General features: G+C 40.0%; 1 protein-coding gene across 1 annotated transcript in view; it reads left to right on the top strand.

Moving 5' to 3' along the window:
• Positions 1 to 24437, top strand: part of col4a1 (collagen, type IV, alpha 1) — a 38529-nt gene that overhangs the window by 8558 nt on the left and 5534 nt on the right. The window contains exons 2-43 of the mRNA XM_086091610.1: positions 11233 to 11286; positions 12409 to 12498; positions 12625 to 12669; positions 12754 to 12798; positions 12880 to 12942; positions 14524 to 14577; positions 14967 to 14993; positions 15101 to 15175; positions 15246 to 15308; positions 15397 to 15432; positions 15533 to 15571; positions 15937 to 16026; positions 16134 to 16169; positions 16250 to 16309; positions 16434 to 16469; positions 16794 to 16838; positions 16921 to 16953; positions 17733 to 17793; positions 17905 to 17940; positions 18030 to 18176; positions 18288 to 18371; positions 18455 to 18538; positions 19103 to 19173; positions 19252 to 19443; positions 19520 to 19688; positions 19763 to 19855; positions 19994 to 20098; positions 20206 to 20303; positions 20414 to 20564; positions 20646 to 20759; positions 20889 to 21056; positions 21200 to 21289; positions 21705 to 21857; positions 21983 to 22081; positions 22199 to 22288; positions 22398 to 22537; positions 23166 to 23292; positions 23382 to 23462; positions 23587 to 23685; positions 23806 to 23856; positions 23944 to 24129; positions 24235 to 24368. Of these exons, the coding sequence (XP_085947736.1) occupies positions 11233 to 11286; positions 12409 to 12498; positions 12625 to 12669; positions 12754 to 12798; positions 12880 to 12942; positions 14524 to 14577; positions 14967 to 14993; positions 15101 to 15175; positions 15246 to 15308; positions 15397 to 15432; positions 15533 to 15571; positions 15937 to 16026; positions 16134 to 16169; positions 16250 to 16309; positions 16434 to 16469; positions 16794 to 16838; positions 16921 to 16953; positions 17733 to 17793; positions 17905 to 17940; positions 18030 to 18176; positions 18288 to 18371; positions 18455 to 18538; positions 19103 to 19173; positions 19252 to 19443; positions 19520 to 19688; positions 19763 to 19855; positions 19994 to 20098; positions 20206 to 20303; positions 20414 to 20564; positions 20646 to 20759; positions 20889 to 21056; positions 21200 to 21289; positions 21705 to 21857; positions 21983 to 22081; positions 22199 to 22288; positions 22398 to 22537; positions 23166 to 23292; positions 23382 to 23462; positions 23587 to 23685; positions 23806 to 23856; positions 23944 to 24129; positions 24235 to 24368 (3714 nt within the window). The remainder of the gene's footprint in view (positions 1 to 11232; positions 11287 to 12408; positions 12499 to 12624; positions 12670 to 12753; positions 12799 to 12879; positions 12943 to 14523; positions 14578 to 14966; positions 14994 to 15100; positions 15176 to 15245; positions 15309 to 15396; positions 15433 to 15532; positions 15572 to 15936; positions 16027 to 16133; positions 16170 to 16249; positions 16310 to 16433; positions 16470 to 16793; positions 16839 to 16920; positions 16954 to 17732; positions 17794 to 17904; positions 17941 to 18029; positions 18177 to 18287; positions 18372 to 18454; positions 18539 to 19102; positions 19174 to 19251; positions 19444 to 19519; positions 19689 to 19762; positions 19856 to 19993; positions 20099 to 20205; positions 20304 to 20413; positions 20565 to 20645; positions 20760 to 20888; positions 21057 to 21199; positions 21290 to 21704; positions 21858 to 21982; positions 22082 to 22198; positions 22289 to 22397; positions 22538 to 23165; positions 23293 to 23381; positions 23463 to 23586; positions 23686 to 23805; positions 23857 to 23943; positions 24130 to 24234; positions 24369 to 24437) is intronic.

Raw genomic sequence — 24437 nt, forward strand, 5'->3', positions numbered from 1 at the left:
TTGGGGGTCTTGTCAAGTTGAACTTTTAATATACATCAACAGTAGAATAGACTTTCATGTGACTGTAATTTTGTTGTTAGTTCCAAGAAAGAACTACAAAAACTCTAAACTTTATTCCCAGTGATTGTAATATTGGAACTTTTTCTTGCCGCATTACAACATTTTTTTCCCCTAAAATTCTCCTCTGTAAGATGCAGCAGTGTCCAACTGCGGTCAGATGCTTTTGGGTGGAGCACCAGTGTGTGCGGGAGTTAGGGCAGGAAAGCCCCCCCCCCCCTCCTCCCCTTCAAGGTGCAATGATTAGAGTCTTTCTTAATTAGTTAACAAAGTAGCTTTTGATGCAGACGTGGCAGCACACAAAGGAAGAGTGTGCTTATCAACATGAGCCTTATATTAAAAGCATGTTCTCTGAACCCTTAAATCCCTTCTAATGACCTCATCGAAGGCGAAAGGTCAACAGGATGAGGCCGGGAGGGTCATGTGACTGGTCAAGATGTGATGCAGATGGAGGAACTGATTAGGAGGGGTCAAAGACCCCCAGTCAAATGGCCGGCTGCATTTTTTCTTCTTCGGGGACTTTGATGGGGCCTCAGCTTGGAATTTGGCCAAAGTGTCACTGATTGTTGTTTGCTGCCAATTGTAACGTTGCGATGAAGTATTGTACGAAATAAGATGTCATATCATGGTTTTTCTCACTCATCCTCCGCCCCCTTCTCCAGCCACTTGAGTGGATGGGAGCCAATTCGATGCCTGAGAAATTCCCTAAAACAATTTTCCCATTTGCAGGGTTCGTTTTGCATTGGAGGATTCGGGCGCTGACTCGTGAGGTTCTGCCCACTGTCCCGCTTCGTATTACGGAGCCGCTGACATGTTGAACACTTTACTGACGTCTAAGTGGACGTGTTAGCAGTGATTGCTTTGTAACAGCGTTAGAGTCTGTGAGGGTAACATAACAGCGTGGAAAAATTGTTCTTTTCTGCTCCCGGGCTCACTCTACAGTGTTGAAGTGTTCAATTACATTCAAGCCACTCAAGCAATTAATGGGGATGGAAACGATCAGTTTCAGGGTGACACTGTGGCCACCATCAAACCTTTATTTTAGCAACATTTTAACCCTCATAACATTAGCATCAACATTAGCGCCGAGAACATAAAAAACACTGTCAGTGATTTTGAGTCACCATAGCAACGACAGTGATGCTTCTGTCCTCGTCTCATCATCCATCAACCAGATTTGGAAAATGATACGTTAAATGGCACATCAGTGCATGTTTTTATTTAACTGTAAATAACTCACGGCCTATTCCATTGGTATCCAAACTACGGCTTGGGGGCCATTTGTGGCCCACCATCCATTTTTCAGCGGCCCGCTAAATACTAAAAATGACATTTGACATGTTCAACAGGACAAGTTTAAAAAAAGGGTGGAGGTGGGAATGAAAAGGGACGGTGCCCTATTTATGAACATTAATAATTCTCAGGTAACTTTAAAAAAAAAATAGTTAGCTTACTGCAGTTTGTTCTTCAACAACAACAACAAAAACAAAACAAAAAAACTGCAAATTTCCGGCAACTGGGGCGCCAAAAAAATGCAGTGAAATAACAGAAACTTATTCTTACTTCTCATAAAAATACAGTATTTTCCCCCCATAATTAATGCAGTTGTAATTTCAACAAGATTTTACCTTATTTTCAGGTTGTTTTTAATGTTTACATTTTCACATTTTAAATGACATTGGTACTATTTAATTTCTCAGTAATTACAAATGTGTCCCCCCCCCCCCAGAGCTTCAAAGTTGCATTTGACTGTTTTTTCCTTAAATAACAGACACATTTTTGTGAAATTAAGATTCATTTGTTAACATATTTTAACAACAAATATATGCATTTCTAATGCATTTTTTTGGTGGTGGTAGGGGGGGTTGTAAAAGAACAGAAATATTGTGTGTTTCACAGTTAGTGATTCCATGTTATTTTACATTCAGTGTATAAGATCACAGTCTATTTTTGAAAATTGAAGCATATTTTTAAAATATAGTAAAAATCTTTCAAAAAATACAAAATAAACGTCAAAATCTGGTTATTTTATGAATTATTTTTTACAGTGTTGTTTTGGTCTGAATGTGGAAATAGGATTTGGTCACTGTTCAGTGCAGGGGTAGATCGAGTCTAGTGGCATCCGGGGCAGAGGCCACCCCAAAATCTTGAAAATACTCAACTATTTGTCTTATCATTTTTAATAGAAAGTTTTTCAATACAACTAAAATATATTATTGCTTGTTGGTTGATTTCAATGTGTTTAATAACTTCAATTCAAAAATAATTTCAACGCTTCCATTTGTCTCTATGTGGCCTTCAAATGAAAAAGCTTGCACCTCGGACCTAATGATAGGTAGCAATAAATATTGCCCTGATCAACAAACAATCAAAGAAAAAGTATTTGTTAACTTTGTCCACAGCTTTCTGTGCATTTGACACTCTTGCATGGTATGTAGTAGACCTACACGAGGGTAGTACAGTGCATTTGATCTGAGAGCATTTCACAATGTCTGGCATTCATTTGCCTTTCTCTCATGTTTACATCCCATGCACGTGTGTTTCGACTCATGCGCGCTGCTTTTATTTTTTTCCTGCTTTACTTAGGGCCTCGGTGTGCGAGAACATCTCCGTGCATCTGCTTTTGGTTACAGATGGGACTGATTGCTTGTAGTGGACGCAGCCTGAAGCAGGACATGTTTTGCATCAAGTGGTTCTCAGCAAATCGGATCTGTTTTTAGTTTAGAGGCTCTGGAGTTGCGTAAAATAGGATTCAGCTTGGTGTCTTCTGGCATGTTGATGTGTTACTACTGTGTACGCCTGTCATTTGTGATCAAGTAGAAAGCCTTCGATCAAAGGAATGGAGATTCCATAAAGAAACATATAGAATGTGAATATGGGTTGAAGTTTCGGAGCAAGGGGTTTTCAAGATTTTGTTTGTATAAAGCCTCTCAATGGAGTAGAAATAATTTACGTCCATCTGTTTATTAGTTAGCAGCCTATGATTAAGATTCCAATAATTCCAGTTATTCACACCTGTACACAAATCTGCACCTTGATCCAAATCCTCACCATTAGGTCCATGCGCCAGCCGCCTAAAAATGGCGCATACTGTACGTATATGCGACAGCAACAAAAAAACATGCTAGTATTATTTTTTTTAACTCTGAATTGAGCAGTTTTGGTAGAATGGCTCAGAAAATTTACTCAAGTAGACTTGTCATTGTAATGTGCTGCAGATTACTAGCTCTTCTGCTCTAATAGGCACCTTGTTGCCTTTCACTTCAAATGAAAGTAAACACTTCTCTATTTTAAATCCCCTGTCTGTGAATTGGTGCTGTCTAAGATTCTCATTTCGTACGATTCAGAATCGATTTTAAATGTCCCAAAATCGATTTTATTTGAATTATTTTATACTGTCTTCCCTTTTTTTGTGTATGCCTTTATTGGGAGCGCTGTTCATGTTATACCCAATTTGGCCACTTAGGGGCAGTGTGGTTTCACGCGGTCTGATACACTGTTAGAGAGTAGAAGGAAAAAGTCACGATCAAGTTATTCCAACAAAAGTAGTTTTTTTTTGCAGCGTGGAGCCGTTCTTTTGAGTGATAAAAGTGCTGCGAGTAGCGCACTAGGTAGCATTAGCGAGTCAGACTGGAGTAGATCATTACAATTCCTTGAACATCAATAAATTGAAGCAAAAATCGAAAATCGATGCCGGATCGAATCGCACATCCAGAAATCGGAATTGAATCGGATCGAATCGTGAGACGCACAGAAGCTTTCACATATAGATAAAATAACTATTTCCACCTTTACCAGCAAGACAACCAGACGCCTGACAGCCAGTCAGCGTCATTGTCAAAAATGCACAATATATATACAGACTACAAACATTTTGTATTTCCACCGCTGATGAAATATTGCCGTCATGATTTCGCTACAGGCACGTGAAAGTTACCGCAAGTGTTCAGATGGAACAACGAGCGGAGGCTCCGTGCTGCGGCTTGCTGGAGCGCTTATTTAAGTGGATGGCCAAGCCACAACCCGCAATTTTTTTGTTAATTTTTTTACTACAATCATTAAAAATGTATCCACTAGTAACTTTTAAATTGTAAATATAGGTAAGTGTTGTTGTAAAAAACTATTATGTTCATTGGATATACTGTGTTTTTTTTTTATGATTTAGGCGAAGGCCGCCTGTTACCATCAATGTTGTGTAAAAGGCCCCCAAGTTTGTTTTGCTTTTTTGCTCAGTTCCGTAATATTTACTGTCAAAAAGTCTGCTGTCAAAGAAGCCCATTAAAACAAGAAGCTAGTGATGCCTGAATGCTTCTGCGCTTTAAAAGAATGTAGCTAAGAAGAGACTTTAAGGTTATGACATCATCACTCTTGCACATCACAGCATTCCAGCTCTCTCGCTCCCCCCCCCCCCCCCCCCCCCCCCACACACACGTTCCTGCTGTTTACAGAACGATTTGTACCAGGTCTTCCAAGTATGGCAGTTGGACAGAAAAATCCCCTCATCCTAACCTGTCAGAACCAGAGAAGGTCAAGAATCTCCCAGCAGCCAACTTAAAAAAACAAAAAAAAAACATACTACCTGACTTCTCACACTTGTATGTTTCCTTTGAAGAACCCCCTCCCCCACCCGCCCCGCCACTGAAACAGCAAACCCGATTACCCCGACTCGAGTCCTGCTTCATTTCCGACACGGATGCAGTGAGGGTGATCCCAGCTGACTCCGTATGGAAGCCATGATGTGCGGTTTACCGCAGCGAGCTTATCTTTATTGGGTGGCTTCCAAGGTTAAGCCAGCGCGAGCCTGCTTGATGGCCCATAAACGAGTGCGCTCAATACACGTAAACATGAAACGTGCAGTCTGTCGCGGATTTGGGAAAAACGGGAGCTTGAATGACTTCCATCAATTATTTCAGTGGACCTCACAAGAGCATACACATGTGAACGTTCAAGGACACGTTTAATGTAATAGCAATGTTCTTTTATTATTAGTTGGGGAAGTCAACTTAAATAGCCTAACAAAAGAAATACAAACGAAACTGTCATTCTTAAGTGTAAAAATAACTTCGAGGTTATCTTTGGCAATAGATACAGCAGACAAGCTGTTACAAAATGTGTCTGTTTATGTTTTGACATTTGTAGGCCTGCGCAGTTTCCTTCAACCTTGACGCTAAATTTGTTTTTGTTTTTTGTGTGTGAGTGTGTGTGCTGGCAATGTTGAAGGCCATGTCATGCCAAACCAAAAGTGGAGCGTGCGAAGGTTATTTAGAATCAACAAAAAGGTCTCCCTAATTTGTTGGAATTTAGATGTTTCTGGGGTTGGTGAAAGACTCTGATTGGTGACCCGATGGGGAGTAGGTAATGTCTGGTCGGTGCTGGATTTCACTTTCCTTTCTTTTCTTTGATCCTTCCTCGGGTCTCCTGACAACCTCACGACTCTTGCTGGATTCTGAAGTATTCGGTTTAGGTGAACGGTATGGGATTTTGAATAGGTTTTAGGTGAACTAATGAGTACACATTCACACGCACGCACACATGCACACACATAACACACACACACACACACACACACACACGCACATGCACATACTCACCCACATACAAAATAAAAATTAATAATAAAAAAAATTAAAAAAGAGCAATGATAATGACATGTCAAATCGGTAAAATTACCGAATGAACAATACTGAGCTCTCCAGAAGAAAAAAAGAATCAACACAAAGTTGCCGGAAAATGCTTGTAAAATGTTAGGCTGTAAAAGCAAAGCAGTGAAGTCAAAGATGCTAAAAGACCAACTTAGTGTTTGATGTCAAGGAATGACTTACATTGATGCTCAAACAGACCTCCACCAAGGCTGAACTGTTAACTGCGTGTTTTTTTTGTTTTTTTAAGTTCAGGAATGAGATAGTTTCGTTTATTTTCCAATCCAATTGTTAGTACCTACTTCCTGGTTTGCTAAGGAGGGGGCATTACAATTGGACAGACTATTTTGATCAGTGTGCTTCCAACAATTAAAAGTAAGAATACTCTCAATTAAGTACAGAAGTCTGCAGTGGATATAAAAAAAAAGTCTACACACCGCTGTCCAAATGCTACATTCTTGTGATATAAAACAATCATCACCATGTAGAGAAAAAAATGGCACAATAGTGACAGAAAAACTGGTCAGGGAGTTTGCCAAGAGGCCAGATTTTGCAGGAATTTCCGGCAAGTGCTAGCTGTTCAGTACACGTGACAACAGTCTTCCATCTTCTTCATAACTGGGCTGTTGGTTAGAATTAATGGAAGCTTACAAAGAAACGGTACTTCCCTTATATAGCGCTTTTCCATCTTACAAGGCCCTCAAAGTGCTTTGCATACTCACCCACCTACTGATGACATCATCAGGAGCAAATGGAAGTTCAGTATCTTGCTCAAGGATACTTCAACGTGGTCACAGTGGCATGGGATCACACCCACAACCTCTGGGTTAGGAGACGATCGCTCTATCACTGAGCCACGCCGCCTATACAAATTAAAATAAAATAAAAACGTCAAAGTTCAGCTACAATTTGCTACCACCTGTTTGATTTTCCAGAGGAGAAAAAAGCAGGGGTGTCAAACATACAGCACGTGGGCCAGAACCGGCCTGTCAGGGGGTTCATTGAGCCGGTGAGGCCAGAATACAAACTGCTGTTTTTCACCCAAATTAACTTAAATAACATTCTGAAATTTGTTTACTCAGGATCTGATGATTACTCTGCAATTAGTTAGAAAAAAAACCCAGGAAATATATATAGATTTTTTTGGTTTATTAGGCTATGGACATATTGGTCGGGCTCACTTTCGATCAAATTTGGGTTTAGGTGGCTCCTATATTAATATAAGTTTGAGAAAATTGCTGTAGACTTTTTTGTTCCACGAAGGAAAAATGAAACTTCCACTCAATTTGATGCCTCCTTCAAACTACAGCTATTTATTTCAATTCATCATTTAGTCCTTTAATCTATCCTTTTTGTGTGTTTTTGTGTGGCATACATACTTTTTTTGGGCTCTTGGCGTACAATACAATCCCGTGGTGGATTCACTTTGGAACTTGCAGGATGTTCAGAATGCAGGAGATACGGCGAGGGAAAATTCTGTGGATGACATTGGCCAGATGTTTTTTTTTTTTTTGGTCTCTACATTCAACCAAAAGGAAGACAACAACACAGTTGTTGTCAGAATTGATTAATAAAGTAAAAAAAAAAAGAAGTGTTTTCATGTGCTAATGACTTATTTCCACTTGATAGTAATCAAAGCAGCATTATTATGCTATAGACTGCTTGCATAGACTTTAAGGCACATGTTCTTCAAGTGGCCATTGGGGAGCGTGTTTCCTAAATTCCTGCCGGGGGCCCGCTTATCCAACGCTTCCAAACCCTCAGACTTGCTTTCCACACGTCATTGTATTAATATCGCTGTCCTTTTCCCCCCAAACATCTCGAACCATTAGACAAGCTCACGTCACTGGCAGTGGCAGACATGTATATCCGATGATGTCATGTTTATTCTGAGAGTCCTGCTGAGCCTCTTCGCGCACACATTCCTGACCGTGTTACGTGCCGGCGCACACCTCGGTGTAAATTTGGCCTTTTGCTGCCATTTTGGGTCAAAGTCGGAATGTGCTCCATCCTCAGTAAACAAACGGCACCCAGAAGACACCTTATTGCTTCTTCACAGAGGCGTCCCGATTTAGGCATGACATACTTCATCTGGAGACGCGTGAGGTTGCAGACGCGCACTCCATGACTCATCAGGCACAAAAGTAACACCGTCTGCTTCCTGTGTTTGTTCTGTGGACCATCTGGAATTTCGGGCACGTCTTTTCTGATAAGTCTAAGTTTGGGATTTCCAAACAATTGTTCAAACTGTGTAAAGTACTCGTAACTATTTTGTCCTGCCTCCCAATTATGGGAGGGTAGGTGTGATTCCACAGTCGACCACTAGATGGCGCATTTTAGTATTTTAGTTTGACACTGTGTAAATTGGACTAAAGACGAAGATTGAAAACAGGAAGTACAGCGTTTCAGCTCACTCGATTTTTTTGCTGAGGATTCTTGAATTTCAGCAGTAAAAAGTGAATATTTTGTCCAGAATGAATTTGGTAACTTCGTTATTTTTCATGTACAATTAATACCTTAAAATACTATTTTTTTTCCCACTCGCTGTTGGCTGAAGATGACATTACCTGTGCTGAAGAAGTGGGTAACGACCAATCATGGATCAGTTTGCTGACCAAACCCAGAAAACAAGTTACCTACTTCCTTAGCACAAGTGATGTCATCTTCAGTTGACAGTGAGTGAAAAAAATAGTTTTTAAAGTTATTAATTGTACAAGAAAAAAAATGCAGTTATCAAATTCAATCTGGACAAAATATGAACTTGTTTTTGCTGAAAATGGCTCAATGAGTCAAGCATCCCATTTCTATATTGCGGATTTCCGTTATTCAGTTATACACTCAGCGGACCCTTCTTTAGGTACATTAAATATCAAATCTTCAGGAAAACTTTACCACTCTATAAATATTTAGTTTCGGAAGAAACAAAACAACAAGTGGTGACCTCTGCTGTGACATGTACATGACAAGAGCAAAGCAAACTGGGCGTTGGTAAAGATGACGTTTACGGTGGGGTTTAAAGAGAAAACACATTTACTATGCATATTACTCATAAAACATTTTTCATTAGAACCAATAACTGTGGTAAAATACTACGATGAAATTGTCAATGATAGGCCTCCTTTCCTGCTGGCTGATATCCGCAAGGGGTGCTTTTCATCGCTTTCAGGCGCTGCAATGTGCTTAACGGTGCAGCTGTGATTTAAATGTGAGTGATGCTGATGATCGGCACGCATGTTCTCTCTCGCGGCCCCCTAAAAAAAGAATCATGTTAATCCAACGCCGGGAGCTCTGATTGCCGCGAGCCGCAATTTTATTTTCATGATCAATCACACATGTGGCTCATTTTCAGCGCATACGCTCCCCGTCCACACTTTTTAACACACCGACCTGATGTGAAGCAGGTGTTTCTTTGGGAGGGAGTTGAGATGGAGTGAAAGGTGTTGAGGAGGAAATGACGCACCTTTGCGGGCCACACGTGTTCAAAATGGGGGTGAGAGAGTGGGATAGGGCGAGTGAGAATCTCATGATATTCAGACGGCGGTGTAACCACATATTGCTTCACTTATTGTGTATTAGGCCTGTTGTGGAGCGTAGTGTCTGCTTATTATTATGTGGGAAAGATCTCCTTGAACCTTGAACTTGCCTTAAGAATCAGGAATGCAAAGTAGCACCAACCATTGTGGGTAAGAATGAATCAAATTAGGGTTTGGGATAGGGACAGGGTTTTAAACAAGGTTAACGATTTAAGATTAATTGATGTCGTTCTTAAAGCCTGGGATATAGTTTCATGCTCGTCTTTGAAATGTGGGTTTGAAGTCAAGGTGAGGCCAGAAATTGGGTTTCGACCCAGGGTTAATGTTCTAAAAAAAAAAGGTGAAAATATCGAGCTTAGTTTCCAACCAGGGCTAAGCTTTCAAACAAGGCTTAAAGTTTAGAATTAGGATTTTAAATTTCGGTTAAGGTTAAGCAAAGATATCAAATCAGTGTTTCAAGTCTGTTTTAGGGTTTTAAACAAGTGTTAAGGTTTCAAATGAGAGTTTTCTAACCATATAAGGGTTTCAAGCCGAGGTTAAGTTTTCAAATTAGGTGTCATCCTAAGGTTTTAAACAAGTGTTATGGTTTCAAATGATGGTTTCAAGCAAAGGTACGGGATTCAAATATGGGTTTCAAACCCGAGTTAGGGTTTTAAGTTAGGGATTCCAGTTAGAGTTTGAAGCTTGTGTCAAAGTGTCAATTTGGGTTATCAAATCAGGGTATCAAACTAGGGTTAAACTAGTCATAGGGTTTAAAATAAAATGTTTTAAGCCGGGCCAAGAGTTAAAAATGAAGGTTTCAAACAAGGGTTATAGTTTCAAATGAGAGTTTCAAGCCTAGGTTAGGTTTTCAAATTAAGATTTTAAGCAAGTGCTAGGGTTTCAAATGAGGGTTTCAAAGTTGGGTTAGAGTTTCAAGTTAAGATTTCAAGACTGGGTTTACGGTTTCAAATTAGGGTTTCAATCCTTGTGTTGAGGTCTCAAATTAGTGTTTTGATCCTGAGATTACTGAGGTCTCAAGCCCAGGTAACAGTTTCAATTTAGGGAATCGAGTTAGGGTTTGAAGCCTATAGGTTATAGTTTCAAGTCAGGGTTTCCAATTAGGGTGTCAAACTATGGGTTCGTTTTTTTAAAACTGTAAATATAAGGGTTTCAAATGAGGGTTTCAAAGTAGTGTTTCAATCCGGAGTTAGGGTTTCACATTTGGATTCCAGTTTGGGTTTGAAGCCTGTAAGTGTTTCAACCAGGTCAAACTTTTGACACTTGTGTTGGATGATTGCGTCTAAAGAGGAAAGCGGGCAAATCCAGCTCTGTCTGGACAGGAAGTGAAGTTTCAAATTCAGCGTGTAGAATTCACATTTGTGGCCGAGCTGTTAATTTGTCGCCGCTGTGAGAACGAGCGAGACGTTTCTTGTGGTCTTTTCCTCAAGACTCGCCGAGCGCGTCCAGACCAGCACTGCGAGCCCCTGACAGAATTTTGGCTGTTCGCCTGGCACGTGAGTCCAGCAACAGCTGCACAATGGAGGGAAGAAAGATGCTCGGGGGATGGATGAGGCGGTACATGCTGGTTCTCAGGACTCAGCCTCTCGAGACCCCTGAGGAGAGGAAGCTGGGGAGAGGGTGGAGGGAAGGCGCTGGGACCAGCTGTGGTCATGTCCCGCATGACGTCGACAAGCACAATGAGAGAGATTTGTCATACAGCTCATCATATTTACAACAATGTTTTTAAACTTTTTGTCACCCTGTGACCCTCACTCGACATAAAGACGCATTTTTACTTTGTAAAAAAAACAAAACTCTCTTTTTATTATTAACTAATTAATTAATTTATTTATTAACAACTGATTTATTGATTTCAAAATATTATCTTTTTTTTCTTCTTTTTTCCCCTTATTTTTTTTAAACACAAAGCTACACATGATTTCATGACTCTCTGAGTGGCCTAAGCAAGTGAACACCAAATGAGACACAATTGGGACCTTTCTCTTCTTGTTCTTTCCCAGGGCTGTGGGACATCATGTGGAAAATGTGACTGCAGTGGTGCGAAGGGAGCCAAGGTAACAACTCTTATCACGTTGGCTGACTTCACTGCAATTTCATGCAATTTTTCTGCTCCGTTATGTGGATATGAAACAGTTGTACAGTAGTTAGGAAGTCGTGTACTGTTTACTCAGTGGGAATGACAGTGGATGAGTGGATGACTTGCCCCAACGTACAATACATACATTATTTTGGTTTATGATAAAATAAAATACAAATATTTTAAAAAGTTTAAAATTGGCAATTTATGCCTTAAATCAATTCCATACAACTTCCTGATTCCCTGCGTGTTATTGGCTGACGTTAGTGTACTCAAAGATTTTAGAGAAACAACAACAGGTGACTGGTGTGGTCCACCAAGTTCCTAAAGATGATTCAGTGTCCAATATTGCTCAACAAACTGTTGTTGTGGCAACTGCATGATGATTCCCAAGACTGAATAATACTCAACATAACATTTAACACAACAGATGCAAGTCAAGTGCTAAGCGTATTGGGAGAGATTTTGTTACAATGTGAGAAAGATGTCACAACATAAAGTACAGCCAAGTTTTCAATTTATAAACGTGACTGTACAAGCGAGAGCAAGACTTGAATCATTGTGCAATGCCTCCCCCTTGTGGCAGTTAGTGGAAATACAGCAGCATTTTTTATTTTTTTAAGCGATTCAGATAATAATGGATTACATGGATGGATGTGTTTGCCCAATGCCGTTAAAAAAAAGTGTTTTTGTAGCTTATAAATTAAACTTGGTTAAAAACACTAATAATATATACACAGTCATTCTTTATTTTACCAGGCATAATTTCACAGCTTTTAACCGAAATTCTATTTAGTCATTATTTTAAATGTATAATATTTATAAATAATTTTACATAATGTAACATTTTCCTTTATTTTTTATTACATTTTATTTGCTTTAACTTCTTGTTGGGGGCAAATAAAGGCCTATTCTATTCTATTCTATTCAATTTTATCTCACTGAATGCAACATTTCAATTGCGCATGCTTGAGTCTTTTTTTTTTTCATTTTAATTTGTTAATTTTTTAACTAACACTATGACAGCGTCATTATGATGAAAAGTGCTATATTCTGTGCATATGGATTGATTGATTTGTGTACAATTGTAACTTTTTAGGGTGAGCGTGGCCTCCCTGGTCTTCAAGGTAACATGGGTTTCCCAGGAATGCAGGGACACGAGGGGCCGCCCGGGCCAATTGGGCCTAAGGTCAGCATATGCACTCACATATTGCCACTGAAAAACAAATTGTCAAGTTGTCATTCTAATACAATGATGGTGATGATGATGTCAGTTTTGTGAATTATTTGTTTGTGTGTATTATTTGTCATTCAGGGAGACCCAGGACAGTTTGGCGCCCCTGGAATGAAAGGAGTTCGGGTAAGTATTTTGGGAAAAATTTGCCATATTGTTCTGCAGTGGAAAATGTCAATGAGAAGTAATGTTGGTGTGCTCTACTTGTAGGGTCCTGCTGGTCTTCCAGGTTTCCCAGGAAATCCTGGATTACCGGTACGTACCACTTTGTTTTTCATTTCATTTTATTTTTTATTTTAAAGGGAAAGGGTCATTCATTTTGCTGTTCTTTTACAGGGTATCAATGGAAATGATGGTCCATCTGGTGCGCCAGGTATCCCAGGATGCAATGGGACTAAAGTAAGATTCTTGTACGATTGGTAAACCATCACCCCCCCAGATTTCTCAAATTTTTGAAAATGAATTATTTATGAATTTGCACACTTTTCAGTGATGGCTGTTTGTGCATTTGAGAGCATTAGTGACTAGTGTGTGTGAGAGAATTTGACCAATGAGAGTGAGAACATTTGACTAGTGTATGTGAGAGCGTTTGAATAGCGTGTGATAGTGTTTGACTAGTGTGTGTTAGAGAGATTGACTAATGTGAATGAAAACATTTGAATAATGTGTATGAGAGTGTTTGACAAATGTGTGTGATAACGTTTGACTTGTAGTGTGAGAGCCTTTGACTAATGTGTGAGTGTTTGATTAACGCATGTGAGAGTTTTTGACTAGTGCAATTGTGTGTTTGACTAGTGTGCGTGAGAGTGTTTGACTAATGTGTGTGAAAATGTTTGACTAATGTGAAAGAAAGGGTTTGGCTAATTTGTGTTTGACTAGTGTGAGTGTGAGAGCATTTGACTAATGCATGTGAAAGCGTTAGTGACTAGTGTGTGTGAGAGCGTTTGACTAATGAGGGTGAGAGTGTTTGACTCATGTGTGAAAGCGTTTAACTTGAGTGTGAGAGCTTTTGACCAGTGTGGAAGAGAGTGTTTGACTAGTGAGTGTGAGATCGTTTGACTAGTGTATGTGAGAACGTTTGACCAAAGTGTGTGAGAGCGTTTGATTAATGTGTGTAAAAATGTTTGACTAATGCGAAAGAAAGTTTGGCTAATTTGTGTGAGAGTGTTTGACTAGTGTGTTTGCGAGGGTTTGACTATAGTGTGTGAAAGTGTTTTACTATCGGGTGTGAGAATGTGTGACTGATATTTGTGAGTGTATTTGACAAGTTTGTGTGAGAAGGTTAAACTGCTGGTTTGGGAGCATGTGACTAGTGAGTTTGAGAGTGTTTGACTATCGTGTGAGAACGTTTGACTGAAGTGTGTGAGAGCGTTTGACTAACGTGTGTGAAAATGTTTAACTAATAAGAAAGAAAGGGTTTGGCTAATTTGTGTTTTACTAGTGTGTGTGTGAGAGTATTTGACTAATGCATGTGAGAGCGTTAGTGACAAGTGTGTGTGAGAATGTTTGACTAATGCGTAAGAGAGTGTTTGACTAATGTGTGAAAGTGTTTAGCTTGTGTGTGAGACTGTTTGACTAATGTGCAAGGGAGCGTTTGACTAGTGGGTGTGAGAACGTTTGACTAAAGCGTGTGAGAGCGTTTTACTATTGTGTGTGAGAATGTGTGACTGATAGGTGTGAGAGTATATGACAAGTTTGTGTGAGAAGGTTAAACTGTTGAGTTTGAGAGCATGTGACTAGTGCGTGTAAGAGTGTTTGACTATTGTGTGCGTGAGTGTTTGAGGTATTACATGAGTGTATTTCAGTTGTCTTTTTTTTAATTGCACACTCCCCCTTTAAATGATTGATGGGAACTTTCATTTCCCCCCCCCCCCAAACTTTTAATATAAGTATTACACAAAAAGTATATCAGTTTTTGTGTCTTTTTAATTTTTTTTAAAATGAAATATACCCTTTCTGACAATGTCGTATGTGTTTTAGGGAGACAGAGGAAGAGATGGTGTTCCTGGTTTTGATGGTCATCAAGGACCTCCTGTAAGTACTCACACTGACCTGCTGACATTATTCCATCTTATAAAAAGCCATCTTGAATGAATAAATAAATAAAAAATTAAAAAATTAAAAAATTAAAAAATTAAAAAATTAAAAAATTTAAAAATTTAAAAATTTAAAAATTTAAAAATTTAAAAATTTAAAAATTTAAAAATTAAAAATTAAAAATTTTTTTAATTTACAAATTAAAAAAATTACAAATTTAAAAAATCAATAATTCAATAATTCAATATTTAAATATTTAAATAATTAAATAATTACATAATTAAACAATTAAATAAATAAATAAACAAATAAATAAATAAATAAATAAATAAATAAATAAATAAATAAATAATTAAACTGACCATTGCTCTTTCCTCATGTTTCAGGGCATTTCGGGGTTTCCTGGAATTAAGGTTTGCTGGAATTATACCAACATTTTATACAAACATGTTTAATGCCAAACTCTATGCAACATTTGGATGAAATAAATACCACAGTTACAATGTTTGGACTCTTGCAGGGTGATCCTGGCGGTGTGATTGGCATTATTCCCCTTCGAGGAGACCGAGGCTTCCCGGGCACACCTGGACTTCCTGTGCGTATTTTGTGTGTACAGCATGAACATCTGACTAAAAAAGTTTTTCATCACACACTGTGTTTCTCAGGGATCAAACGGACCGCCTGGGCCTATTGGTCCTTCAGGACCTCGAGGTTACATTGGACCCAAAGTGAGTTATCCCCCCCAAAAAAATCTTTTTTAAATCCAATAAATCTATGGTAGTGGAAAGCTAATAGCATTATTGTTGCATTTGATAGGGTGATGCTGGTCCCCCAGGCCCCCCTGGAGAAAAGGTCAAACCCAGCATAGGAAAACAAATCAAGCATCGTCCTCTTTGTTAGTTATTTGAGCTACACTATATTGATTGAAACATTTTTTTTTGCTCTCTGACAGGATGACAAGTTGTCTTTCGAGAGTGAGAAAGGAGATAAGGTGAGTTTTTGTCATTGAACTCGTTATTATTATTGGTGTGATTGCAGAATCAGCGAGAAGCACCTGCATGTTGTTTCATTGTCATGTAATTTACATTCCTTTTTTCCTTTTTCTTTCTTTCATCCAAGTGCTTAATTTAACCTATAACACACGGAGGACTCAATTTTATTCCATCTCAGTAAATCTGTAAAAGAAATACAAATTATTTGAATTTAATAATAATAGTATAAAAATAAATCATATTCCAATTTATCTATGTGTCTTTTTATTAATGTGCTTATAGATTTAGTCATGTTTTTATTATGTTCAATACTGGTACAGATGTACCTAATGGATTGTCCGGTGTTGATGACGTTTCTGTGCAGGGCGAGCGGGGCTTCAGAGGCCCACCCGGCCCTCCTGGACCCCCTTCACCCGGTGTGGAAGGTCCAGGCACGGAGTTTATAGGACCACCGGTGCTTACTCACTCATGTCTCTGAAAAATGTTGCCTTTGTCGCATGAAACTCAGAAGGTACATTTCTTCTTCTGCTTTCTTACCGTGTACTGTTTCTGTCTCCAAAGGGAAACAGAGGACCAAAAGGGGACAGAGGAGTTAAAGTTAGTTCGTTTTGCTCTTAATGCTTACCATATACAATAACATGAAAAATAATCCTTTGAAAATGCGATTTGCTCTACAGGGCTATTGCAATATATCTCTGAATGGCGTGAAGGGTGACCCGGGCCCACCGGGACCTATAGTAAGTGGCTAAAAAAACTAATGAATGGTAATATAAGCTTATTGTATTATACAGGGTTTTTTTTTAAAACCTCTTTTACCTTGTCATACCAATCAGTGTTTTTTTTTCTTCTTCTTTATTTTAGGGCAAGCCTGGCAAGGAAGGAGACGAAGGGCGAAAGGTAAAATTAAAAAAGTTTTTAAAAAATTAGAAAAAAGAGAAAGAAAAAAAAATCTATCAAGTGTGTGTATCTTGGGAAAATGCACTTTTGGGGTCCCAACCAAAACACCCCAAAACTCACTCAGTTGCGCTTCTGAGAAAAGGTACACTTTTTTTTATTGTCGCCCCCAAAACCAAGTAAATAAGATGCTGCATTTCAAGAGTGAGCGTTTTGCAGGCAGTATAAAATGATGAAGTGTGAGATAATAAAACTATTAACATTGTTTCTTGATTATTTGTTTAATATTATGACCAAATATATAATTAAAATCAATCTGTCACACAGGGAGAAAAAGGCTTCCCCGGAAATTTTGGATACCCGGGAACTCAGGTAAGAAATGCATAAAAATAAAAATAAATCATTTTATATATTTATTCAACATTTTGATTAGAATCTTTTGTTTTGTCTCTAGGGTGAAAAAGGAGAAAGAGGGCCTCCTGGATATGTATGTAATGTTTTTTCCCCCTTTTTCTTAGTTACTCTTTATTGACCAATAATTGAATTATTAAAAGATTCATGCATTATCCATATTAGTATTATTTTGCATATTATTCTTGCAGTGTGTTTCAGCACAGTCAAAGACACAATATAATTGCAGCATTTTTTTCTGCTCACTATTATCATTACCCATTTTCACTGATTGGCTGTTTCTTCGAGTCCAGTTTGAACTGACTTCTCCTATAAAGCTAAGAAAACAAAAGTAATATTAAAGAGATACTTGACTAATTGAGCATTTTTCAACAGTAAGAAGATAATTTGTCTATAATTAATGTCATACCTTAATTATTTTTCATGCACAATTAATACCTTTAAAAACTAATTTAGCCACTTGCTGTCGACTGAAGATGACATCACCAGTGCTCAGGAAACAGGTAATGACCAATCATGGCTCAGTTTGCTATCCAAACCCAGAAAACAGGTGAGCCATGACTGGTCGTTACCTACTTCCTCAGCACAGGTGATGTCATCTTCAGTCGACAGCAAGTGGAAAATATTGTTTTTAAAGGTATTAATTGTACAGGAAAAATAATGAAGTAATTAATTCTGGACAAAATATAAACTTTTTACAGCTGAAAATGGCTCAACGAGTCAAGCATCCCTTTAAGAAATCACCGGATGAATCAGCTATATAGAACTCAAGTTAGAGCATGTTTAGGATGCTAATAAGATTAATGAAGCGAGTGGGAATTGTAGTTTGTGAAGTCCTCTTATTGGGGTCTATAGGTAAGCGGTGCCCCTGGTCCCCCTGGTCTCCGTGGTCTCCCTGGGTTACAAGGAGAAAAGGGTAATTAATGCCAAACATGTACAAGACACACAGATACTCTGCTAAATAAACGATACAGTATATCAGCTCCCTTGACTGATGTTTAGTCTCCATCGCGTTCTATTCCTAAAGGTTTTCTTGGACCTCAGGGAGAAGCAGGCCCACCAGGTAAGACAACGACGTGCTTGCTTATGGAAACACAGTCACACAAACACGTGCACACACATTTGTGTAACACACGTTCTCTTGGACTTCAGGTCGCTATGTTGAAGGACCTCGTGGAGAGACCGGCCAAAGGGGGGATGTGGGTCAGAAAGGAGACAGGGGTGCTGAAGGAGAGTCTCTAGTTGGACCCCCTGGGCTACCGGGCACAGAAGGACCCCCTGGGCTTCCAGGATTACCCGGTATGCTTTGGCTTTAGACTTGCTCTCACTGCGGATTGATTTCTACGCAAAATGTTTTACTATAGATCGTTTAAATTTCCCATTTCATGGATTTTGTGTGTGTGCCCACAGTTGACCCTAATGAATGCCCCAATGCAAAAGGCGCCCTTGGACCACCCGGACCTCCAGGACTTCAAGGAGAATTGGGACAGAAAGGTTTGAACAACCAAATTTGACAATTCTATTGCTTCTATGCTATACTGTATTTCTATGGTATTTTTTTATGTGAATCCAAACAGGTGACAAAGGAGACACTTGTGTCTTGTGTGATGGGTTCGGACCTGCGGGATTACCTGGCCCCCAAGGCCTTAAAGGGGAGCGGGGTAAGTAAAAGTGGTGTTATGTTATAGAAAAGGTCAATAGCACTGTAGCGGTTCACACATTGTGGGATTGATTCTCATTTAGTGACAACACAGCAAATTTCGCCGTGTCAATTTAACACTTAAAGAGTTACATTTAACACTGTATCAGAATGTATTTGGTCCTTATCAGAATTGATGTTAAAGTAACTCTTTCAGTGTTAACGTTTCAGTGTAAAATTAACTCAAGACTGAGTAAAGAATTAACACTGAACAGTGTTAATACAATTCTGGCCACCAGTTAAATAACTCCAGGAAAAGAAAACATGACTCTCAGCAGTGTTTATTTACTGTGGTAGAAAATCAACTATCCCTCAAACACTCTTTAGCACTACATTGAGTTATACAACATTTACACTAGAGACTCAATTAACTCTGGTAAATGTTAATTTTACACACGGAATGTGTGTGTGAATGGCTGTCTGTCTCTATAGATGCCCTGTGATTGGTGACCAATCAACAAGCCTTTGTCCACCAGCATTCTCATTTTCATGCACCCCCACTGAAGTACCTCTTATTTGTCTTCAGGTCCTCCTGGTCCAGTTGGAGGCAAGGGAGACAAGGGTCATTCTGGACTCCCAGGAACTCCTGGAAGACCTGTAAGTAGCATCAACAAATGTTCATACAGTAACTACTGTTTATATTTCTTAAATTCTTATACCTCAACCTGTACATAGGGCATCAATGGCATTCCTGGTTTGATTGGAGCCCCTGGTTCGGTTGGAGAGCCCGGAGACATATTCATTGCTCCGGATTTGAAAGGAGACAAGGGTTTTCCCGGTCCTGGTGGTTCACCTGGACAACCAGGCCTGGATGGCATCCCAGGGAGGGATGGCTTTCCGGGTGTTCCTGGCCACAAGGGAGAACCTGTATGTATTGTGTCGTTTAAATTGTTTAAGTAGGTGTTATTGAAGTCTTCATTATTTTGGTCCACCTTGCTTTCAGGGCCAAGGGATCATCAAAGGTGATCGCGGATCAATTGGGGACCCTGGTCTTACAGGCCCCCCTGGTGAGAGGGGTCCCCCAGGTCTGCCAGGCTATGGCCGACCTGGAGTGTCTGGAGACAAGGGAAGTGAGGGTAGGGCTGGCATTCACGGATCACCTGGAGCACCTGGTAAGACATCAACACTAACACTAACTAACCTTAAAATTGGTCCAGGGTTCTCACGTTCATGTATAATTTACCAGGTGAAAAAGGTGAGCCAGGTCAAGGTGTTAGCACTCCCGGACCACAGGGTATCCCTGGACCACGAGGAGAGCCTGGCAGAGATGGAACTCAAGGTGAACTGACACTTTAATCCTTTAATTCCTCATCTTTTGCCAGTCTAATGAAGTTGATTTAGGACTTATTGAACGAATGGACTGACTTTATGTGGAAAAAAATGCATTCATTTGACCAGACCATGTTGTTGGCTGTAGGTGCAACGGGTCTCCAAGGAGACTCAGGAATACCAGGTTTTCCTGGACAGAAAGGTGATCAAGGACCACCAGGAATTGGATTTCCAGGCCCAACTGGAGCAAAAGGTAAATTAGCACATAATGACACTATTTTTTTTTTTTTGTCTTCAATAAATTTAATAGGGCCACAAAGATGACAATAAATACAAGACAAATATTATTCATATTTCTAGGAATCAGTGGAATTCCAGGAGCTCCGGGATTGCCAGGAGAGACAGGAAGAGCTGGACAGGACGGTATCTCTGGACAACCTGGTACACAGGGACAAAAAGTGCGTATTTCTTTGGCAGAAAAACAGCAGAATCCTTAAGTATCTTGTTTCTCACCATTTATTTTGTGTGTCTAAACAAGTATTAACAATGTGTCCTATCTGTGTGACAGGGTGAACCAGGAATGGGGCTCCCTGGCCATAAAGGTTTGCAGGGTCCTCCAGGAAGTATTGGCTTCCCTGGAGAAAAAGGTAACTCTGGATTTCCTGGTATTCCTGGGCAAGAAGGCTTGACAGGACAACAAGGATTTCAGGGAGTCAAAGGTATAATTGATCAGTTGATGATCAAGTCAATGGCATCTAGTTGAAAGACGAAACTATAAACATATTTTCATTTGGTCTTAGGTAACATTGGACCTCCTGGACCTGCTGGAGTGGTAGGGTTACCTGGTGCTCCAGGAAAGGGCTTGCCAGGGGTCCCGGGACCACATGGACAACCTGGAGAGCCCGGTCCATTTGGTAAGAACAAGTCATGCAGGTCTTTTTACACAGTTGGTTGCAATGGATTAGTTGTAACCACAAAATTAAGTATATTTGTATTGTATATTTACCTTTTTTGTTTCATTTACTTTCTGCAATTCTTTGTAGGAAGGGTAGGTGAAAAAGGAGAGAGGGGCTATCCAGGTCCTCCCGGCGTTGGCATGCCAGGGCCTCAAGGAGAAAAAGGACTCACTGGATTCCCAGGAGTCCCTGGTGGAAAAGGACTGCCAGGACCATCAGGCTTGCCAGGAAGGGATGGACTAATAGGAGATCAAGGTAAAAAACAAAAAAAAGATTTCACGTAGGTTCTTTTTTTGTACCTTGTCAATACATCCATCAGTGTCTTCACTATTTGTAGCAACATGTCAAGGAATTCTCTGGAACCTTCTTTATAATAATTTCCCTCAATGTCTGACCAGGCACAAAAGGTGAAATGGGGGTCATAGGTACTCCAGGGTTGCCAGGATTTCCCGGACCACACGGTTTACCTGGAAATCAAGGTTTGAGAGGTAATGAATCAATTACTTAGATAAAGTCTGCTTTTCATCAGCATATCAGTCTCTCGCAGAGTGAGGCCTCGCTGCAATTATTATCTGACTACCCTGCAAAATCGTTGTCTTAAGTAGTCTTAATAGAAGTGTTTCTGTGAAAAATAGTATGAGAAATGGGATTAGTAGCCATTCTGTGACATGGCCATTGGAACAACCCCTAGACAGGTGACTGTTGTTGATCTGGAGCTGGGTGGAGCCCTATTATGATTCCAAAACACATGACTCTTTGTTTTTGGGGTCAGTCCATATTCTTGCGCATCCAGTTCTATCAACGTCAATAGACCTGGGATGAGGGTCCTACTCTCTGAGTAGTAGTCAGTAGACGTCTACAACAACATGACGGAAAGACCCCCATTAAATCTCTCATTCTCAGGTGATCCCGGTCTTACTGGTTTGCGAGGACAAGAGGGAAACTCTGGACTTAAAGGAGAGAGGGGAGAGACGGGTCTACAGGGGCCTCCGGGGAACATGAGTAAAATCGAAATGGAGCACATGAAAGGGGAGAAGGGAAACTTTGGAGATCCAGGTGCGAAACCAATGAAACATCAAAGTCCATTCAAGTCTCACTCTCGTGCACAGATTCCAACAAATCCATCAAAGTGATATACAGTCTAATTTAACAACACTGTAAAAAGTTGTCTGTCTCATCAGGAAACCCTGGAATAACAGGACAGAAAGGCTTTCGCGGTTTACCTGGAGACCCTGGAATGCCAGGAAAAAATGGAGAACCTGGTTTACCCGGACAGCCAGGTGCAAACATTTAACGTGAAAAAAATATATCAAAGAACCAAATGCATTTAACTCTACCTCAGTGGAGAAACTTGTAGTTCTACTAAATGTTGTTTGTATTTTATCAATGTGTCTCAGGTAAGAAAGGAGATGCTGGCGTTCCTGGAGAACCTGGCAGTATGGGCCCTCATGGACAAAAGGGGAGTGCAGGCGAGATGGGAATACCAGGTAAACAAAAATGCAAATGTTGATTGTCTACATTTGAGTACGTGAGACAAGTTCAAGAATGGAAAAGTACACTTTAATTTAATCAATTTTTTTTACCTGTTATGTGCAGGTCCAGTTGGTTCAAAGGGTCTTAAAGGAAATATAGGTACACCAGGCCATGCTGGTTTCAGAGGAACAGATGGAGATAAAGGAGAGCGTGGAACACCTGGTGAGCCAGGTATTGGTCTCCCAGGAATTCCAGGAGAAAGGGTAATCCTAAGTTTTTTATTTTTCATTTTTTTATGTTGATTGAGCATGCTTTCCCCCAAAAGAGTCTTGCTCCAATATAGGCATGTACATATTAATGATAATAAGTTATAATAAAAATAATAAGTTCAAAGCCTTGACTGTCTTTTGTAACTTTAGCTGTATTCCTACCTGTTACATTTACCTTATATTAGTGCCGTCAGTGTTGCTTTTTTTTTAATAGTGAGAAATAATATATGAAAATCAGCCACACATTTATTGGTGGAACCTACCAAAAGAAAAATTGGAGTCTCTACTTTCATCAGGAAAAAAGTACATTTGTATCTGTTTCTGTTTTGCAGCAATTAGCATTGGAATATAGTTAAGTTTCATCATTACTCACAAACCTGTTGAAAACATTGGCAAAAAGAGCTTGTTGCAACATGGCTCAGGCTGATCTCTTATACTTTGCTGCCACCTGCTGGCCGTTTTTTTGTAATGACTACCATTGCTAGAAGCGACCTCTTCATGTAAGAAGTTGAATCAAATCCTTCTCCATGCTCTAGCATAAAAAAAACATTAAAAAAAAAGTATATATACGTTTTTAGGCTTCAATGAGTTAAGCATGACTTTCTTGATCATTTTCTTCTAGGGCCAAGCCGGCCAACCAGGATTCCCAGGACCAGGAGGAGTGAAGGGTTTGAAGGGTCATATGGGAACACCCGGCATGCCAGGACTGCAAGGATCTAAGGGAGACAAAGGAATATTTGGCACTCCAGGTCAGATTTCACTTTTGTGTCAGCATACCCATTCACAAACATCCAGGGATAGCATGACCCACGATATGTAACCATACAATCCAATGTAGGCCAGCCAGGAATACCTGGTGAGAAGGGTGTCCCTGGGCTGCAAGGGTCTGCAGGAGAAGCTGGTCATGATGGTCGCCCGGGTAAGGAGGTTTATTTGGGGCTACAGATTGAGGCCTGCAATTACTGACCAATTTACAAATAATATGTTGATTCTGCTTATGTAGTGCTCTGTAACAAATCTTGTTTGAACTTGTTCTCTAACAGGCGAGAGTGGCTTTCCAGGAGCTCCTGGTACACCTGGAGAGAAGGGAGAAGCGGGTGTTGATGGCATCCCTGGGTCTTCAGGGGAGAGAGGAGATCCTGGTTGGTAGCATACAATGATTTTCAATATTATACACTTTTTTGCAGTACCAGTTAAAAAAGATTTCCATCCCAAACCTGGATCATATGTATTATGATTTTGAAGTCAACTGTGTTCTGCAGGTCTACCTGGACTTAGTATTGCTGGACCTCCAGGGGAGCTAGGTATCAAAGGTGAGATTTGCCTCCATTACTAATTCAAAATTCAACAAATTTCAAAGGAGTTTAATAATGAAAATATCTCCTGTGTGGCTTGTCCAGGTGATAGAGGTAGTCCCGGCTTCCCGGGCGGCCCAGGCTATCCCGGTGTGCCTGGTATCAAAGGTGACAAAGGACTTCCCGGCTTTGAGGGACGCCAAGGTGAACCAGGAGAAATTGGGCCGTCAGGATTCTCTCTAGAGGGCCCTAAAGGAAATCAGGGAGAAATAGGGCAACCTGGAGAATCAGGTATGCCACAATTTACAACTATTTACTATTTACAAGGAGGGTATCTGACAAGTCTGATTGTATTGTACCAGAAAAAAAATGCTATCTGATTTCTTTATGTAACAGGAATCATTGGCGCTCCGGGACCTTCTGGTGTGCCAGGACGAGATGGCTACAAGGGAGACAAAGGAGACCAGGGTCCTCCCGGTTTCCAGGGAGAGTTTGGCCAAAAGGGTGACTCTGGAACATCTGGATTTCCCGTACGTAACAAGGCCATTGATACATAGTCTGCGAGTTAAGATCTAGCAAGTTCATAAGTATGCTTGTAT

The sequence above is a fragment of the Leptonotus elevatus genome, chromosome 12 (assembly GCF_054856555.1).
Source record: "Leptonotus elevatus isolate MCC_2025b chromosome 12, RoL_Lele_1.0, whole genome shotgun sequence".
Taxonomy (NCBI): Eukaryota; Metazoa; Chordata; class Actinopteri; order Syngnathiformes; family Syngnathidae; genus Leptonotus; species Leptonotus elevatus.